Below are 16,781 nucleotides of genomic sequence, written 5' to 3'. Positions count from 1 at the left end.
CGGAGGTATGACTAGAACATTATCAATGTTGACCTTTGCAAAGAAAATCATGGCTTAAGATATATGTAGTCTGCAGTTGTTGGGAGTGTTCACCATCCTTGCCTCTAACTCATCCCTCACTGCCCACACATTCAGGTATAGGGGAATATTGATTGACAAAATATTAATTGCCAAATAACACTAGTTAGAGAATAAGAAAAATGCAGGCACCTGATTATATAATATTCCTTAAATAAAATATGTTTTTATAAGTGCTATTGGAAGTAAATTCCTCAATACTTTAATCACACAGAATGATGGAATCCTAGATTTTTTTTCCTTGTATTTACTAAGAAAATGATCATGCCTCAAGTATATTAAAATGGAATAGGGAAAATTAAAAATTGCTTTAAGTCGATTTGCGTGTGTTGTGCGTATGTGAGAGAGAAAGTGAGAGAGAAAGAGAAAGAGAGAAAAAGAGAAAGGGAAAGACAGAGAGGTGGCTGCAGTGAATTGATGAGTTGCAGGATAGATTTTAAAGTTTTTTCTTTTGCTTTCTACATTTCCTTTTCCTTAGGTTCAAGAGAACAATCAGTAATATCTCAGATGCCTGCTGGTAACATCAGCAGAAAGAGTTAGAGGTTTCTAGAAAATTAAAGAAGAGATATAGTTTTCCTGACATAAGAAAAGTCATTTTTTGTCCCCAGCTATTTTCAATGATCTATACCCCACCTGTGTACTTGCCCCAGCACACTTCTTCCAAAAATTCCTGGGAGGTTCTTACAAAGAAATGCAAAAACCTCACTCCTAAGGATTTTGAGGGAACAAGGCAATGGGAAAACTAACAGTCACCACCAGAGCAGGAAATAGCCTAAGCTATTGAGACAATAAATCAGTGGTAAAACTCCTAGTGCTATTTCAAAAGCAATCAAGGCCTTTCATTCCTTGTCCCAGAAAATGAGCCCAAGACCCCATCTAGTTTATATCTGCTCTTGAAGCCTGCAGAGTTCCTTTCCCTTGTCCAACAGTTACCTCTGCTTTATTCTAACGTTGAAGTTTCTGCCCTCGGTGGAATACAAGCTTCATTCAGGTGAACATGCAATACATATTGCACAAATACATATGTGGATGTGCATGCATCCACAACCTTATGACCAACCATACACGGGATAATAAAACTCTCCCTTCTGAGTATTCATCTTAAATACTAAATAAAAATCTCTCTCCTGTTCAAACAGTCAAGGCTTTGGAACTTATTCCCTGTGAACTCCTTGTATGTTGTAAACAAAGATTCCTTTGTTTGATAACTCCACCTGTTTCTGTGATTCACCAAAGACTGACCTCAGTTAGTTCAGTTACTGTAATGTAATATCAAGCATATCTAGTTAGTTGATCATTTTGTTCAAGTCTTACATATCTTACCAATATGATGACCATTTGTCTATGTAATCTTAAAATAAGTGTGTTGAAATTATTTTCCATTTGTCGTCCAAGGTAGAAGTTATGATTTTTGTTCTTAGTTTTTCCCTATATATCCCCAAATCTGTTGTTACGTATTAAAATTCAAGAATTATTATACTCCCGGGGCGCCTGGGTGGCTCAGTGGGTTAGGCCGCTGCCTTAGGCTCAGGTCATGATCTCTGGGTCCTGGGATCGAGTCCCGCATCGGGCTCTCTGCTCAGCAGGGAGCCTGCTTCTTCCTCTCTCTGTCTCTGCCTGCCTCTCTGCCTACTTGTGATCTCTCTCTGTCAAATAAATAAATAAAATCTTTAAAAAAAAAAAGAATTATTATACTCCCTGATGAATTCATCCTTTTACTCTTCTGTAATTTTGACTTGATCTTTATGTCTGATAATGAAATTTGCTTTAAAATCACTTTTCATTATCTTGATATAACCACCAAAGTTATAGTGTGATTAGAGTTAATATAGCATATTTTTTCTTTTACTTTTTAAAGCACTTCTATATTGAATCCTGACAAAGAAACAAAACAGCTTTTTAACTCTGGAAGCATCTTTCTAAATCATCCTTTTTTTTTTTTAATGAAGCAGTAGCAATTTTTGTTAAGGGACCTAAACTGAAAGTAGGTTTAGAAATTTATTTATTTTTTTATTTATTTAGTAAAAGATTTTATTTTATTTATTGACAGCAAGAGAGAGAGAGAGAGAGAGAAGAAGCACACAAACAGGGGGAATCATGTGCAAAGGGAGAGGAAGAAGCAAGCTCCTTGGGGTGCAAGTAGTCCCATGCAGGGCTGGATCCCTGTACACTGGAATCATGACCTCAGCCAAAGGCAAACATCTGCTTAAACAACTAAGTCATCCAGGCACCCCTAGAAAATTAAAAAAAAAAAAAAGGCCTTTTAAAACATTTTGTTTCTTTCTTGTTTTTTTTTTAATATTTTATTTATTTGACAGACAGAGAGACAGGAAGAGGAACTATAAGCAGGGCAGAGGGAAAAGGAGAAGCAGGTTTCCCACTGTGCAGAGAGCCTGATGTGGGGCTTCATCCCAGGACCCTGGGATCATGACCTGAAAAGAAGGGACACTTCTTGGAGGAAGCCACCCAGACACCTCTTTTCTTTGTTTTTAATATATGGCAACTGATGCTTCCCAGCCACGAGGAGCATATTACCCATTGATTAAATCTTTGATAACAACCTATTTAAAAAGGTGTGTAAATATATACTTACTCAGATTTATACACTTTGTGTTTTCTTCATAGTTTGGGGCTGGACCCCATGGTCACAACACTGCTTCCAGTCTTTGCCTTCCCATCTTTTGATACCAGGTATTTGGTCAGCAAAGCAAATTAGTATCAAAATTGATAAGCCCTTGGCACCATATCTCTGGAGCAGGGCTTGCTCTTAGCCAAGGCCCAGAGCAGTTGACCTCCCCTCACTAGTGCTATAGCCCCAAGGACTAAGTCCCTGCCACCAGAACTCAGTCTTACATGTTATGCTAAGCAGACAAAACCAAACCAGGAAAGCTCCGACAGCTTTCACTGGCATGCCTCATCTCCAACTCTCTCGACGTCTAGGCAGTACCAGATGACAGGGAGGGGTCTTGGTCCAACATATGGGAGGGAAGGAAGTAGCCACGAGCAAGTACCTGCCTCTCTGTTCCTTTCTTTCATGAGCAGGTTGTAAGGAGGAGGAAGAGGAAGGGGAAGAGAGGTGAACTTCAAGGGGTGAAGGCCTCAGGTAGGCAGCTGGCTCCTGCCAGTAGGAAAGGGACAAAGGAGAAGGCAGTGAGTCTTGCAGGGAGGGTGGGGGGTAAGGGTTACAGCTTATGACGGAATCTGGACAGGAGTAATAGGGATACTAGTCATTTGAGTCCACCATTGGCAAGCTGGGCTGGGTGTCAGGGCAGATAGGCCTCCCTGGGCAACGGCACATGAGAGAAGGTGGAATTCTTCTCTGAGGAGCAGGTGAAGCTTTGGGTGTTGGGAAAGCATAGACAGTATTGTTCCAGGGCCAAGGACAGGTCCGGGTACTCCTGGTTGGAGGTCAAGGCCACAGTATGATCCAGGTCTTCTACCAGCAGCTTGAAGGTACCACATGCCAGCCACCCCTCATTATTGTGTATAACTCTCTGGTGCACTTATTGGCTTATCCATCAAATGACTCCTTCAGCAGCTTGAAAACCACCTCCACAGGCACTCCAGGATATGGGAGGCTTCCAGAGTGAAAATTTTGCACAGGATCACCCCCAAAAGACCAGAAGTCACTCTGGTGGATGTAGATCTGGTCAAACATGGCCTTAGGGACCATCCACTTCACAGGCAGTCCACTGTTGGTTCTCATTTTATAGTAACTGATGTGGTGATATCTCTGGCAAGGCTGAAGTCTGAGATCTTCATCATGTTGTCCTTTGTCACCAGCACTTCCCTGGTGGCCAGGTCTTGGTGTATGCACTTCTTGGAGGCAAGGTACTCCATGCCTCAGGCTACCTGGTAGGCAAAGTATACCGGGTGCTTGGAGGAGAGTTGCTCTGCTGCATTGTGGCTGATATTGTAACAGTACTCCAGGTCAGGAGGCCTCTGGGCCTGCAGGTACTCCTGTATGTTGTCTTTGGAGGCATATTCCATGATAGTGTACGAAGGACCATCCTGTGTGCAGGACCCAGCAGGTTGATGGTGTCCTTGTGCTGTCCAATCATCTTCATCATCTCCATTTCTGAGATTAGGTTTGACAGGTCTTTCTCTGCTGCATCTGACTTCAACATCTTCACAGACACTTTAGTCAAATGGTTGGATTTGTCTTTGTCCAGCCCAATGGCCTCCTCCAACACCACCTGCCCAAAGTAGGCCTCTCTTAGGGGTCTGCCTAAACTGCCTACAACCAGCCTGCCTCAAGGCAGTTATGAACTCTAGATTATCCTCAAAAACATTAAACCACAAGCTAAAAATTCTCTTCACTAGGTCTCTGTCGCAGGTCTAATTTTCTTATCTTTCATCATTTATCTTTTTCCTAATTCTTATTTTCAGTATAGTTTATTTGGCTTCCAGGTGTTTCCCCGGGTTTCTGTATGCTGTTTCATAGGGAAGAATTATCCTGTCATAAAATTATTTCTTGAGCATTCATTACATCTCTCGGTTAAAATGGGTTCTTTTATGGTATTGATTCATTTGAGTTTTCTCAAAATGGGAAGAATTTTCAAAATGGTGTTTTCCTCAAGGTTCAGAGTATGTCTTAGCCTCATCTTTACTCTTTTTGAAATTCACTTTTCAAATTCTTGTCCCTCTTTTTATCTTTTTAAATTAAAATGTTTCCTTTTACTATTTTTTTATTTGAGTGTAGTTGATAGTCAGTGTTACATTGGTTTCAGGTTTTCAAGATCTCCATACATTATTCTATGATCACTACAAATATAGCCACCATCTGTCACCATATAACACTATTATAATATCATTGACTATATTCTCTACACTGTCCCATATCTCTTTTTAAAATCTCTGATTTTTATGTTTTCTGTTATTCCAATTTTCGACCTCATTTTACTTGGTTACTTTAATAAAATATGCCTGATTACACACTCTATGCTGAAAACCATAGCATTTGATTTATAGTAGTCTCCTTCTTCTTCTTCTTCTTCTTCTTCTTCTTCTTCTTCTTCTTCTTCTTCTTCTTCTTCTTTCTTCTTCTTAATTAACATATAATGTATTATTAGCCCCAGGGGTACAAGTCTGTGAATCGCCAGGTTTACACACTTCACAGCACTCACCACAGCACATACCCTCCCCAATGTTCATAACCCCACCACCCTCTCCCTAACCTCCCCACCCCCCCCCCGGCAACTCTCAGTTTGTTTTGTGAGATTAAGAGTCTCTTATGGTTTGTCTCCCTCCCGATCCCATCTTGTTTCATTTACTCTTTTCCTGTTCCCCAAACCCCCCACATTGCACCTCCATTTCCTCATATCAGGGAGATCATATGATAGTGCCTTTCTCTGGTTGACTTATTTTGCTAAGCATAATACCCTCCAGTTCCATCCATGTCAACGCAAATGGCAAGATTTCATTTCTTTTGATGGCTGAATAGTATTCCATTGTGTGTGTGTATATATATATATATATATATATATATATATATATATATATATTTCATTTGTTGATGGACATCTAGGTTCTTTCCATAGTTTGGCTATTGTGGATATTAATGCTATAAACATTTGGTGCACGTGCCTTTTTGGATCATATAGCAGTCTTCTTTACCTCTATCAGAACCCCAGGAAGCTTTATTTATTTATTTACTCACATAAACAGATGATCCAACACAACGTTTTTTGATGTTCCAATGTATTATAATGTCTTACCGCTTAACACTATGCTTACTGCTCTCTTTCACTGTCTGACTAAATCCTCATCATCACTATGCCATTTAATGAGAAAGAACATTTGAACTCAGAGTTCTCTCCATATCAGGGAATGAAGACTCCACCCTTCTGTTTGTGCAGGTAAAATAAATGTTGATGTCTGTCCTGCACATACCCCATCCTGTTCACCAGAATATTCACCATCAAAATATATACACAATGAGCTTTCTGCCTGTGGACGCCGCCGAGTAAGCATCGTTAAAGTCTCCCCTCCCACCGCCGTCATGTCTAAGTCAGAGTCTCCCAAAGAGCCTGAACAGCTGCGGAAGCTCTTCATCGGAGGTCTGAGCTTTGAAACAACCGATGAGAGTCTGAGGAGCCATTTTGAGCAATGGGGAACACTTACGGACTGTGTGGTAATGAGAGATCCGAACACCAAGCGCTCCAGAGGCTTTGGGTTTGTCACCTATGCCACTGTGGAGGAGGTGGATGCAGCCATGAATGCAAGGCCACACAAGGTGGATGGAAGAGTTGTGGAACCAAAGAGGGCTGTCTCAAGAGAAGATTCTCAAAGACCTGGTGCCCACTTAACTGTGAAAAAGATTTTTGTTGGTGGCATTAAAGAAGACACTGAAGAACATCATCTAAGAGATTATTTCGAACAGTATGGGAAAATCGAAGTGATTGAGATCATGACTGACCGAGGCAGTGGCAAAAAGAGGGGTTTTGCTTTTGTAACATTTGATGACCATGATTCTGTAGACAAGATTGTCATTCAAAAATACCATACTGTGAATGGCCACAACTGTGAAGTAAGGAAAGCGCTCTCTAAGCAAGAGATGGCTAGTGCTTCATCCAGCCAAAGAGGTCGAAGTGGTTCTGGAAACTTTGGTGGTGGTCGTGGAGGTGGTTTTGGTGGGAATGACAACTTTGGTCGCGGAGGAAACTTCAGTGGTCGAGGTGGCTTTGGTGGCAGTCGAGGTGGTGGTGGATATGGTGGCAGTGGGGATGGCTATAACGGATTTGGTAATGATGGAAGCAACTTTGGAGGTGGTGGAAGCTATAATGATTTTGGCAATTACAACAATCAATCCTCAAATTTTGGACCCATGAAAGGAGGCAATTTTGGAGGCAGAAGCTCTGGCCCTTATGGTGGTGGAGGCCAATACTTCGCCAAACCACGAAACCAAGGTGGCTATGGTGGTTCCAGCAGCAGCAGCAGCTATGGCAGTGGCAGAAGGTTTTAATTACTGCCAGGAAACAAAGCTTAGCAGGAGAGGAGAGCCAGAGAAGTGACAGGGAAGCTACAGGTTACAACAGATTTGTGAACTCAGCCAAGCACAGTGGTGGCAGGGCCTAGCTGCTACAAAGAAGACATGTTTTAGACAATACTCATGTGTATGGGCAAAAAAACTCGAGGACTGTATTTGTGACTAATTGTATAACAGGTTATTTTAGTTTCTGTTCTGTGGAAAGTGTAAAGCATTCCAACAAAGGGTTTTAATGTAGATTTTTTTTTTTTTGCACCCATGCTGTTGATTGCTAAATGTAATAGTCTGATCATGACGCTGAATAAATGTGTCTTTTTTTAAAAAAAAAAATATATATATATATATATATATATACACAATGAAAACCATACCTCACCACTTCTATTACCACCCAGCATGCTAAAAACACCATCATATGTTCCTGAATTATTGACTTGATTGATAACCCCACTTCCACACATACTGCACTCCTTTCTCCATGCAAATTTATTTTGGTACAGAATTTAACCTAAAAATCAAGTCATATGATTTTATTCTGCTGTTGAAAGACTTTTGGTATCTTCCCCTTTCATATTAAATAAAAACTGAAGGCGTTTCAATGTACTAGAAGGTCATACATCAATACGTTCTTCCTCTCTCCACCACTATGAACTCCTCATTGGCCTCCTTGCTTTTCCTCAAAAGTAACAGACAAGCTGTTCACACAAAGTCTCTATACTTACTTGCTCTGCCTAGAGCAATCTTTTCCTTTAATATTTGTATAACACTCTCCTTCACTTCCTGGGTCTTTGTGCAAATAACATCTCATAAATGAGATATAACCACCCAACACAAAATAAAATTAACTTTCATCCCAGCATTCTCCAATGGCTTTTACCTTTCTTGTATTTCTTTGTATCACTTATCACCATCAACCATCAATCATTATTCTATTACTGGTTTATTTTCTTATTTGAGACAGAGAGAGAGAGAATTGGGAGGGTGCGCAGAGGAAGAAGAAAACACCCCACTGCCTAGAAAGCCTGCTGGGGAGTTACATCCCAGGACCCTGAGATCATGACCCAAGCCAAAGGCAGTCACTCAATGGACTGAGCCACCCAGGTGCCCCTCTATTATTGGTTTATTTCACTATTATATTTCAAAAGAATGTGAGCTCTTTGTGGTCAGGTATTTTATATGTTTTATTAATTGAAGTATTCTCAGAAAGGTAGCTGGCAGATTGTAAGGGCTCACTAAACTGTATTTTGTTGTTATTATTGGGCTCCTTTATGGGCTTTACCTCTTACGCTAGAAGTCTATCCTTCAGATGTAAGCGATAAGAATAGAGCCCTGCTGCCTGTTCAAATGTGTAAAAAGCCTGTATTAAGTGGATATTTTAAAAGCTAAATGAATGGCTTAATAGTTGTATATAGGGGAAAAGGGAACATATTTTCCACAGTTTAGAAGTGGAGTTCTTTTATAGAGTTCTTGTACAAGCCTACACTATGGAACGATAATGGGCAGTTGTACATTACAATTATACAAACACTTTGGTAATTTATATCCTTTTTTTGTAATTCTTGACTGGATCATTTAATTCCTTAGGAGCATTATAGCATTTCAACTTTTCATGTTCAATAAACTTATTGGGGTTGCTACCTTTTTTATTCAAATGGAGAAATAGTCATGATTTAATCTAAATAAAGTGTTATTGATTGTGTTGTTTTCTAGGAATGAGTCGCACATGCTAGTTTAAAAGTTTTGTTAAAGTCCCAAGTCTGTCACTGATAAAATCCTTTTGTAGATTAGTAACTTGATCAAAACGGAAAAGTTATGTATCACCTATTGTTATACTATCTTTGTTTCCATCTTGCATTGTAATAACACCCATCTTAACTCTATTTAAGACAAATCATTGCCAGATGGATTTCTGGCATTGATTGCAGGATATGAAATCTAGTATAACTAAAAGTTTTTGGTTTTAGTAGCATATAAATCAATTTAGAAAAATATATGTATTTGAATATAAGATAAAGTTTTAAATTATTTGGCAATAATAAACTAAACTTTTTTTTTGTAAATTTTTATTTTCTAAAATTTCATTGAGCTCTCTTGCAATAAGAAACAAGTTACAAAAAATTAAGGTTTATTTACCCCAATTCAAAATTATTAGGAATATAATCATAGAGGTTGAAGTATTTAAAATATTGAACCCAAAATGTTTTATTAGGTAAATTCATGAATGCTGAGCATTCACTGTTAAAATATACTAATAACATTGATAGACTTGTAGAAGCCTAAAATCAAATATTTATTAAATATTTATATCCATATCTTTTCATAGCTTGGTAATTCATTTCTCTAGCATTAAATAATATTCCATTGTTTGCATGTACTACACTTTCTTTGACCTTTCACTTATGGAAGGATATGTTGGTTGCTTCCAAGCTTTTGTCAGTTATGAATAAAACTACTATAGACATCTTTGTGGGTATAGATTTCATCTTCTTTGGATAAATACCAAGAGCTGCTACTGCTGAATCATCTGGCAAGAATATGTTTAGTTTTGTAAGAAACTGCCAAGTTGTTTTCCATTCTTTATTCTCAATACACATGGAAGAACATTCCTGTTGCTCCACATCCTCACCAACATTTCGTGTTCTGTTGTCAGTGCTCTGGATTCTGGGTATGTACTGGTGTCTCTTTTTTGTTTTAATTTGCATTTTCCTGATGACATATGATGTGAAGCATCTTTTTATATGCTTATTTGCCATCTGTAATATTTTCTTTGGTGAGGTATCTGCTAAGGCCTTTGGCTCATTTTTAATCCGGTTTTTCCCCCATTGTTGAGTTTTTAGGGGTCTTTGTGTATTTTTGATTAACAGTCCTTTGCCAGATGTGTATTTTGCAAATTTTTTCTCATAGTCTGTGCTTTGCCTTTTCATTCTCTTGGCATTGTGTTTCACAGAGTAGACATTTTTAAATTCAGTGCTTGTGCTTTTGTAGCTAAAGTTATTGCGAAAACCAAGGTCATTTAAATTTTCTTCTATATTACCTTCTACATGTTTCATGTTTAGGTTTATAATCCAATCTGAGTTAATTTTTGTGAAGAGTGTAGGATATCTGCCTGGATTTATTTTATTTTATATTTTTAGATTTAGCTTCACCATTGCTACAGAACCATTTGTTTAAAAGATTGTATTTTGCTCTCTTGTATTGCTTTTGCTTTTCTATTAAATATAAAATATAATTGATAATATATATTCTGTTGCTTTAATCTAGTCTCTCTGTGGTATTACAATATCATGCTTACAATTATCGTTATGGTAAACTTTTTTTTAAGATTTTATTTATTTATTTGACAGAGAGAGAGATCACAAATGGGCAGAGAGACAGCCAGAGAGAGAGATGAGGAGAAGCAGGCTCCCTGCTGAGCAGAGAACCCAATGCCGGACTCGATCCCTGGCCCCTGGGATCATGACCTGAGCCGGAAGGCAGAGGCTTAACCCACTGAGCCACCCAGGCGCCCAATCGTTATGGTAAACTTTGAAGTCAGTCCTCAGTCTTTGTTCTCCTTCAACACTATGTTGACTATTGTGAGTCTTTGCCTCTCCATATAAACTTTAAAATAAGTTTGTTAATATTAAAAAAAAAGAACTTGCTGGTATGCATTAATTGTATAGATAAACTTGGAAACCAGTGACCTCTTGAGCTTAGCAGGAGATAGACCATGGACATCAGTTGTCACAGTGGTGCCTCTGGCAGAACCTATTGCAAATCCCTAGGCAAAATGAGACCTCAAGGATCTGAGAGAATGTCTAAGAAGTACTTGATACATCCCTTGGGTATGGTTTATTGAAGTGTCCACCTGTCTGAAAGCTGGGGAATCTAGATAAGGGAGGGAAAATTAGTTATGATAAAACATATCAACAAACATCAATAAATTTTGTAAAACTAATTGTCATGGCTCATATACAATATGACCAACAGAGGGACCATCAGAAGGAAAGCATCAGTTATGTTTATTGTGAAATTTTTTATTCAAAATAAAGCAATGTGAGGGGAAGACACAATGAGAAAATTACCAGTTTTTAAATGGTAAACATCTTACAAAATGGAATAGGTTTTATATTCTAAGTAGTATATTGAAAAGTAAAACATTGGGGCGCCTGGGTGGCGCAGTGGGTTGGGCTGCTGCCTTCAGCTCGGGTCATGATCTCAGGGTCCTTGGATTGAGCCCCGCATCGGGCTCTCTGCTCCGCAAGGAGCCTGCTTCCCCCTCTCTCTCTCTCTCTCACTGCCTGCCTCTCTGCCTACTTGTGATCTCTGTCTCTCAAATAAATAAATAAAATCTTTAAAAAAAAAGAAAAGAAAAGTAAAACATTAAAAAATAAAATTTCAATGAAAAAAATTATTTAATTTTTAAAAAGGTTAAAAATAGCAGAACCATTTTTCTTATAACTGGAAAATACACTGTATATACATCTATCAAAATAACTTGTCATGGGGGAGCCTGGGTGGCTCAGTAGGTTAAAGCATCTGCCTTCGGCTCAGGTCATGATTCCAGGATCCTTGGATCGAGGCCCACATCGGGCTCTCAGCTCAGCAGGGAGCCTGCTTCCTCCTCTCTCTCTCTGCCTGTCTCTGCCTTATTGTGATCTCTGTCAAATAAATAAATAAAAACTTTTATAATAAATATTTGAAAAATAACTTGTCATGTCTGGAATCAGGAGCATATGGAAAAAAATAATATCTGAGGACAATACTTCTGCCATGTTTTGTGCCTTGCTAATATTTTTAAACAGTCAGGCAAATTTTAGCCTTATTGAAATACCTGCTAAGATACCTGCAGTGCCTTTTGGAGCCCTATGACTATAAAAATTAATTGCAAATATTCAAAATGTTTACTATGGTGTCACTATTTAGGGCCACCACCAAGTATGTTTCAGAAGTAAGCATAACTGTTACTCTTCCATAAGGCAAAAGGGCATATTTTCAGGAGTTCCATCTGCTGTACCAGGAGGTGAATCAAGTAATGATTTTTGTCTATAAAATAATTCACTTTTCAATCTAACATTCCTCATTCCACATTATAATAATAAAAACTAGGAGGAGACTAAAACAAACAAACAAATACAACTACAACAACCAGCTTTTCCTACAGTGGAAAAGTAAATATAACCTAAGGAGTAGCCTAAAATTTATTTTTAAATATTTTAAGATAAACGTTTTTGTTAGAAAACCATATATTTTATATTACTAAGAAATAACAGGCAACGTTTTATTAACTTCTAAAAAGTCTAGTTACTTGTATTTATCTATTAACTCATCTCTTTATGAAGTAGAACATGATCACACCTCTTGTATCTACCCAAGTTTGTATGCTTTGGTTGTTTTATGTTTGCTATTTCCTTGCTTAATTTTTACAATATTTGATACATAATAGTATCTTTAAGTCCATCTATGATTTCACAGAATTTGTTTGAACTTCATAAAAATGTACCATACTTTTTGCACTGTCCTTGTTTTACTTCTCTATTAGCTTTCCAAGTTTTATTCACTTTAGAGTGTGTAGCTATCATTTATTTTTACTCCTCCATAATGCTATGTTTACAAATTTGTATTTATCTGTACTTTTAAAAATATCTTAATTATATACCATTTCTCATCTCACGTAACACTCATGTTACTTCTACACTTATCAGATATTATGTAACTGAAAACCACAACTCAGCAACAATAGAACACCATTTTTCAAAATTAAATGGCTTACCAGAATTCTTTAATTCTATCCTTTATTTGTATTAGATGACCCTTTGTTCTGGTATTTGGCATTGTTCATATGGAGGAAAGCTTATAAGTTGATATTCCATAAATAGAAGGATTTTTATGATCGATTAATTATTTTCATTTAGAATGCATAGAATATGGTTGATTTAATATTTCTTTCTTACTCTCTGCCTGGAACATAGTGCTATCTATGCAATAGCCACTAAAATATTAAGTTAATTACCTAGACTTTAAACTGCATATTAATAGGAATAGCATACAGAACTCTTCTCAGATTGGGACACCTGGGTGGCTCAGTCAGTTAAACGCCTGAGCCTTTAGCTCGGGTCATGATCTTAGGGTCCTGGGACTCAGTTCTGCAACAGATTCCCTGCTTAGCCGGGAGTTTGCTTCTCCCTCATCCTGCTGCTCCCCCTGCTTGTGCTCTCTCTCACTCTCTCTCTTACAAATAAATAAAATTAAAAAAATAAATTCTTCTCAGATAGCTAATATAGAATATCGTCTTTGTATTCATCAAAGGGAAAGTGCCATATAATAATGAAATCCAGACTACTTCAAATTCATTTTTTAACCAGTAAGAAATACTGGAAACAAGCCAAAAATGTCTTCAATGAATTAAAGAAATAGATTGATTTTCAATATCTTAATGTTTCTAATGTTAAATTGCAAGATTTTTATACTAGATATCAGTGTAAATATTCATTATACAAGGATATTCTAAAAATAAACCTGAGAAAACTACTTGACATATATGATGACAAAAACCAATGTCAGTTTGGGTAAAACTTACAACACCTACCACCTGAAACTCTTGTTCTATATGGTGCCATCTTGTGATGCTGGGCAGCGGCAGTGAGCCACAGCTTCCAGTCAGCTAGAAGATTACAGGGGTGAACACCTGATATTCTTACAAGCATTCTATATATAGAATATATATATAGAATATATATATTCTTCTTTTTTTAGTGTAATATTTAATAAATTGCATGTGATATTTGATACTTTGTTATAAAATAGGCTTTGCTTAAGATGATTTTGCCCAAATGCAGGCAAATGTAAGTGTTCTGAGTATGTTTAAATAAGCTTAAGGTAAGCTATGATATTTGATAGTTTTGGGGTATTAAATGCATTTTCAATTTTTTATGTGTTTCTCTGTACATAGCCCCCTTGTAAGCTGAGGAACATCTCTATATGTATATGTAGCCTTGGTATGGCTTACATATTATTGGCATGAAACATCTAGAACAGTACGTGTGCCATAGAACTGTCTACAACATCAAACAAGTTTCTTGAAAACTTGTGCCAAAGGGGTTATGTCTTTAAGGATTCTTATTTCAGAAGGGTTCTCTCAAACGTAAGATTTTTCAGAAGTTAAGTGAAAATCTGACCAAACTAAACATTTTTCCATTTTCCCTAGTGAGCAAAGATAGCTAAAATCTATCTGCCATTTTCAACACTGTACTCAACGATTGTAATTCTAATTTAAGAACAGATTATTTATATCAAAACCACATGTTGGCCTAATCTTATACAATATTCATAAGTCACACTCAGACCCTTGGACACTTTTATTTGTTGAGTCTATATGGTACTACGGACATTCATCTTTTTTGACCTCATAGCTTCATGTATGTCTATACTTTTGAAAATACATGCATCATAGTTCCATTGTAAAATGTCTGGGTTATAAAATGTGCTATGCTATCAAAATGGTAATAAGAACATACAAATGACCTGATGTAATGAACTGGACCAGATTGCCAGATATCACATTGCATACCAGAAAGATTCAGTGGTAAGTTTTAAAATGGCCAGCTATACACTGACTGAATTATAACTCATTTAGCTTCTTTCTTTGTGTACAGTATTATACATTAGTCAGTATTATAGTAGATAAGTACTTTGGACAGATGTAAATATGCTGTAATAAAAAATGTTTTTCTTCTTTCTTTTAGTCCTTTTTACTTGTAAGACTAGCCACAAATACCACGCCTCCCCCAAAATAATTTGCAATCCAAATTTATCTCTAAATGAATTTATTGCACAGAAAAATATGTATATATATATATATATATACACTTACAGAAGACATGTTCAAAAATAGTTACACAACAGCAGGGCCCTAAATGTAAGCAGTATAGTTGTTTTGTTTTGTTTTGTTTTGTTTCTTTTAAAAAAAGAGGTTATGTGAAATATTAGGATTTTATTTCCAGGCGTAGTATTTCAAGACAGTTAACTACACCTATGGTGTCAACAGCCTCTTGTTGGCAGTATGATTTTATTGGCTCCATGGAATAACAGCAAGAATTTACTATTGCTTCTTTCTTTTATGACACACACAGAAAAAAAAAATTGACACATTTGCTCAAGACCAACCAGAATCATTTTAACCTATCAAAATTGATGGGAGGCCTTCACTGCCAAAGTCACTGCTGCGTTTTCACAATTCACTGCAGACAATCTGCTACTCCCATTATGATAAAGGAGAGCAGAGTCATAATCAGGGAAGAAAGCTAGATTAATACTTGTAATTATCATTGAATATTTAGCCTGCTATAGGATTATTATTATTAGTGTCATTTGATAATTTTCTCTCATTTTATTAAACACAACTGTGAGTAATTACGCTACCTAATATTTCTCTGTATTGGCTGACTAGCTAGCAAACATTCATGAAAATATCCATTAGCCACACATATAAAATGCTGCATTATGATGCTGTTGAATCAGAACATACCACTACCTGATCCTGTAGCTCTTTGGGGATTTGCAAATCAATTAATTCTATGTTTATTGGATTCTTCCCATACAATTAGAAAATTTATAATCGAGTCCATGAACATTATTAGTTTTACCATTTTAAACCAGCAATCACACTTTGATTTTTACAACAAAAGCAGAAATATAAACACACACATTTGGATCAGTTTTCTCTTAGTCTGTCTGGACTTCAAAATCCTATTCCTCAAGATGATGCACACCAAAGTTCTGGATTAAACAAGAAATTAGATGGCACCTGAACACTTGGTTTAATATTCTCAAAAGGATTATGCAACTTCTTTCTTACAATATGACATTGTTTTACAAAGATCCACACTTTTATAATGTTAGTATTTATAATAATCAATAAAGTCAATTAATCATGATTAAAAATCAAACATAAAAATTTCTACTTTTTGCTTTTGCCCCCTCCATTTAGAACTTATTTATAGCCTGATAATTCAAAGGTCCCTATGTTTATGAAAATCTGGACAGAAATAGCTCTAAGATCCCATTCAGAACTTGATATTAATCTAAGTCTTTTGGCTCCATTTATCCTGAGAGCAAAGAGTAGGACAAAGGATTTGAGTACTGTTAGTTTATCTGGGAGATTATCCAAGGTAGAAAAGAATGGGAAAGTGATACAGTGAAGAAGCAACTTTGTCAAAGAGGTACATTGTTGATATAATTGTTGTGGATAGAAAATGAAGGCTTGCTTTTACTGAAAGGTCCTGAGAAACTTCTTTAAGTTGTCCTCATGAAGACCTGAAAACTGACAATTTTACCTATGGTTCTTATTTCCACTTCACTGAGAGCTGTCCTCAGAGGACATTAACTCTCCTACACTTTCAGGTTGTGTTGGAGACATTCTAAAATGAGAGAGAGAACATGAGATGCTATCAGTGTTAAGTAACTGCAATTTCCCATGGAACTATCCACCACAGGTTTGGCTATAATCAGGTGTTGGGCCTTGATATCAGAGGGATTTGAGGCAGTATCATTTTAGGTTAATCATTATATCTGAAATTTCCAAAAACTTCAACTGATGAAACTTTGATTATAAACCTATAAATATAACAATAAATCTACAGTATTCAAATTATTTTCATAGAAATACACAAACAAAGCATCAACTGATTAATATTTAAATGTTACAAAATACTGAACTGAAAGAATTTGGTCATAT

The 16,781-nt window shown here is 36.8% G+C and overlaps 1 protein-coding gene across 1 annotated transcript; it reads left to right on the top strand.

The window, feature by feature from the left end:
- Positions 1–6,014: 6,014 nt before the first annotated feature.
- LOC309860630 (heterogeneous nuclear ribonucleoprotein A1) lies at positions 6,015–7,396 on the top strand. The gene has a single exon (XM_082751390.1). The coding sequence runs from the start codon at positions 6,080–6,082 to the stop codon at positions 7,040–7,042; it is 963 nt and encodes a 320-aa protein (XP_082607516.1). The 5' UTR covers positions 6,015–6,079; the 3' UTR covers positions 7,043–7,396.
- Positions 7,397–16,781: the final 9,385 nt, after the last annotated feature.

Source organism: Mustela nivalis (genome assembly GCF_964662115.1).
Source record: "Mustela nivalis genome assembly, contig: HAP1_SCAFFOLD_75, whole genome shotgun sequence".
In the NCBI taxonomy this organism is placed as follows: Eukaryota; Metazoa; Chordata; class Mammalia; order Carnivora; family Mustelidae; genus Mustela; species Mustela nivalis.
The sequence above is the reverse complement of the archived record's forward strand: the minus strand, read 5'-3'. Positions and strand labels throughout refer to the sequence as shown.

Excerpts from the sequence above, each read along its gene's own strand:
- LOC309860630 (XM_082751390.1), top strand. The coding sequence starts at position 6,080 with ATGTCTAAGTCAGAGTCTCCCAAAGAGCCTGAACAGCTGCGGAAGCTC.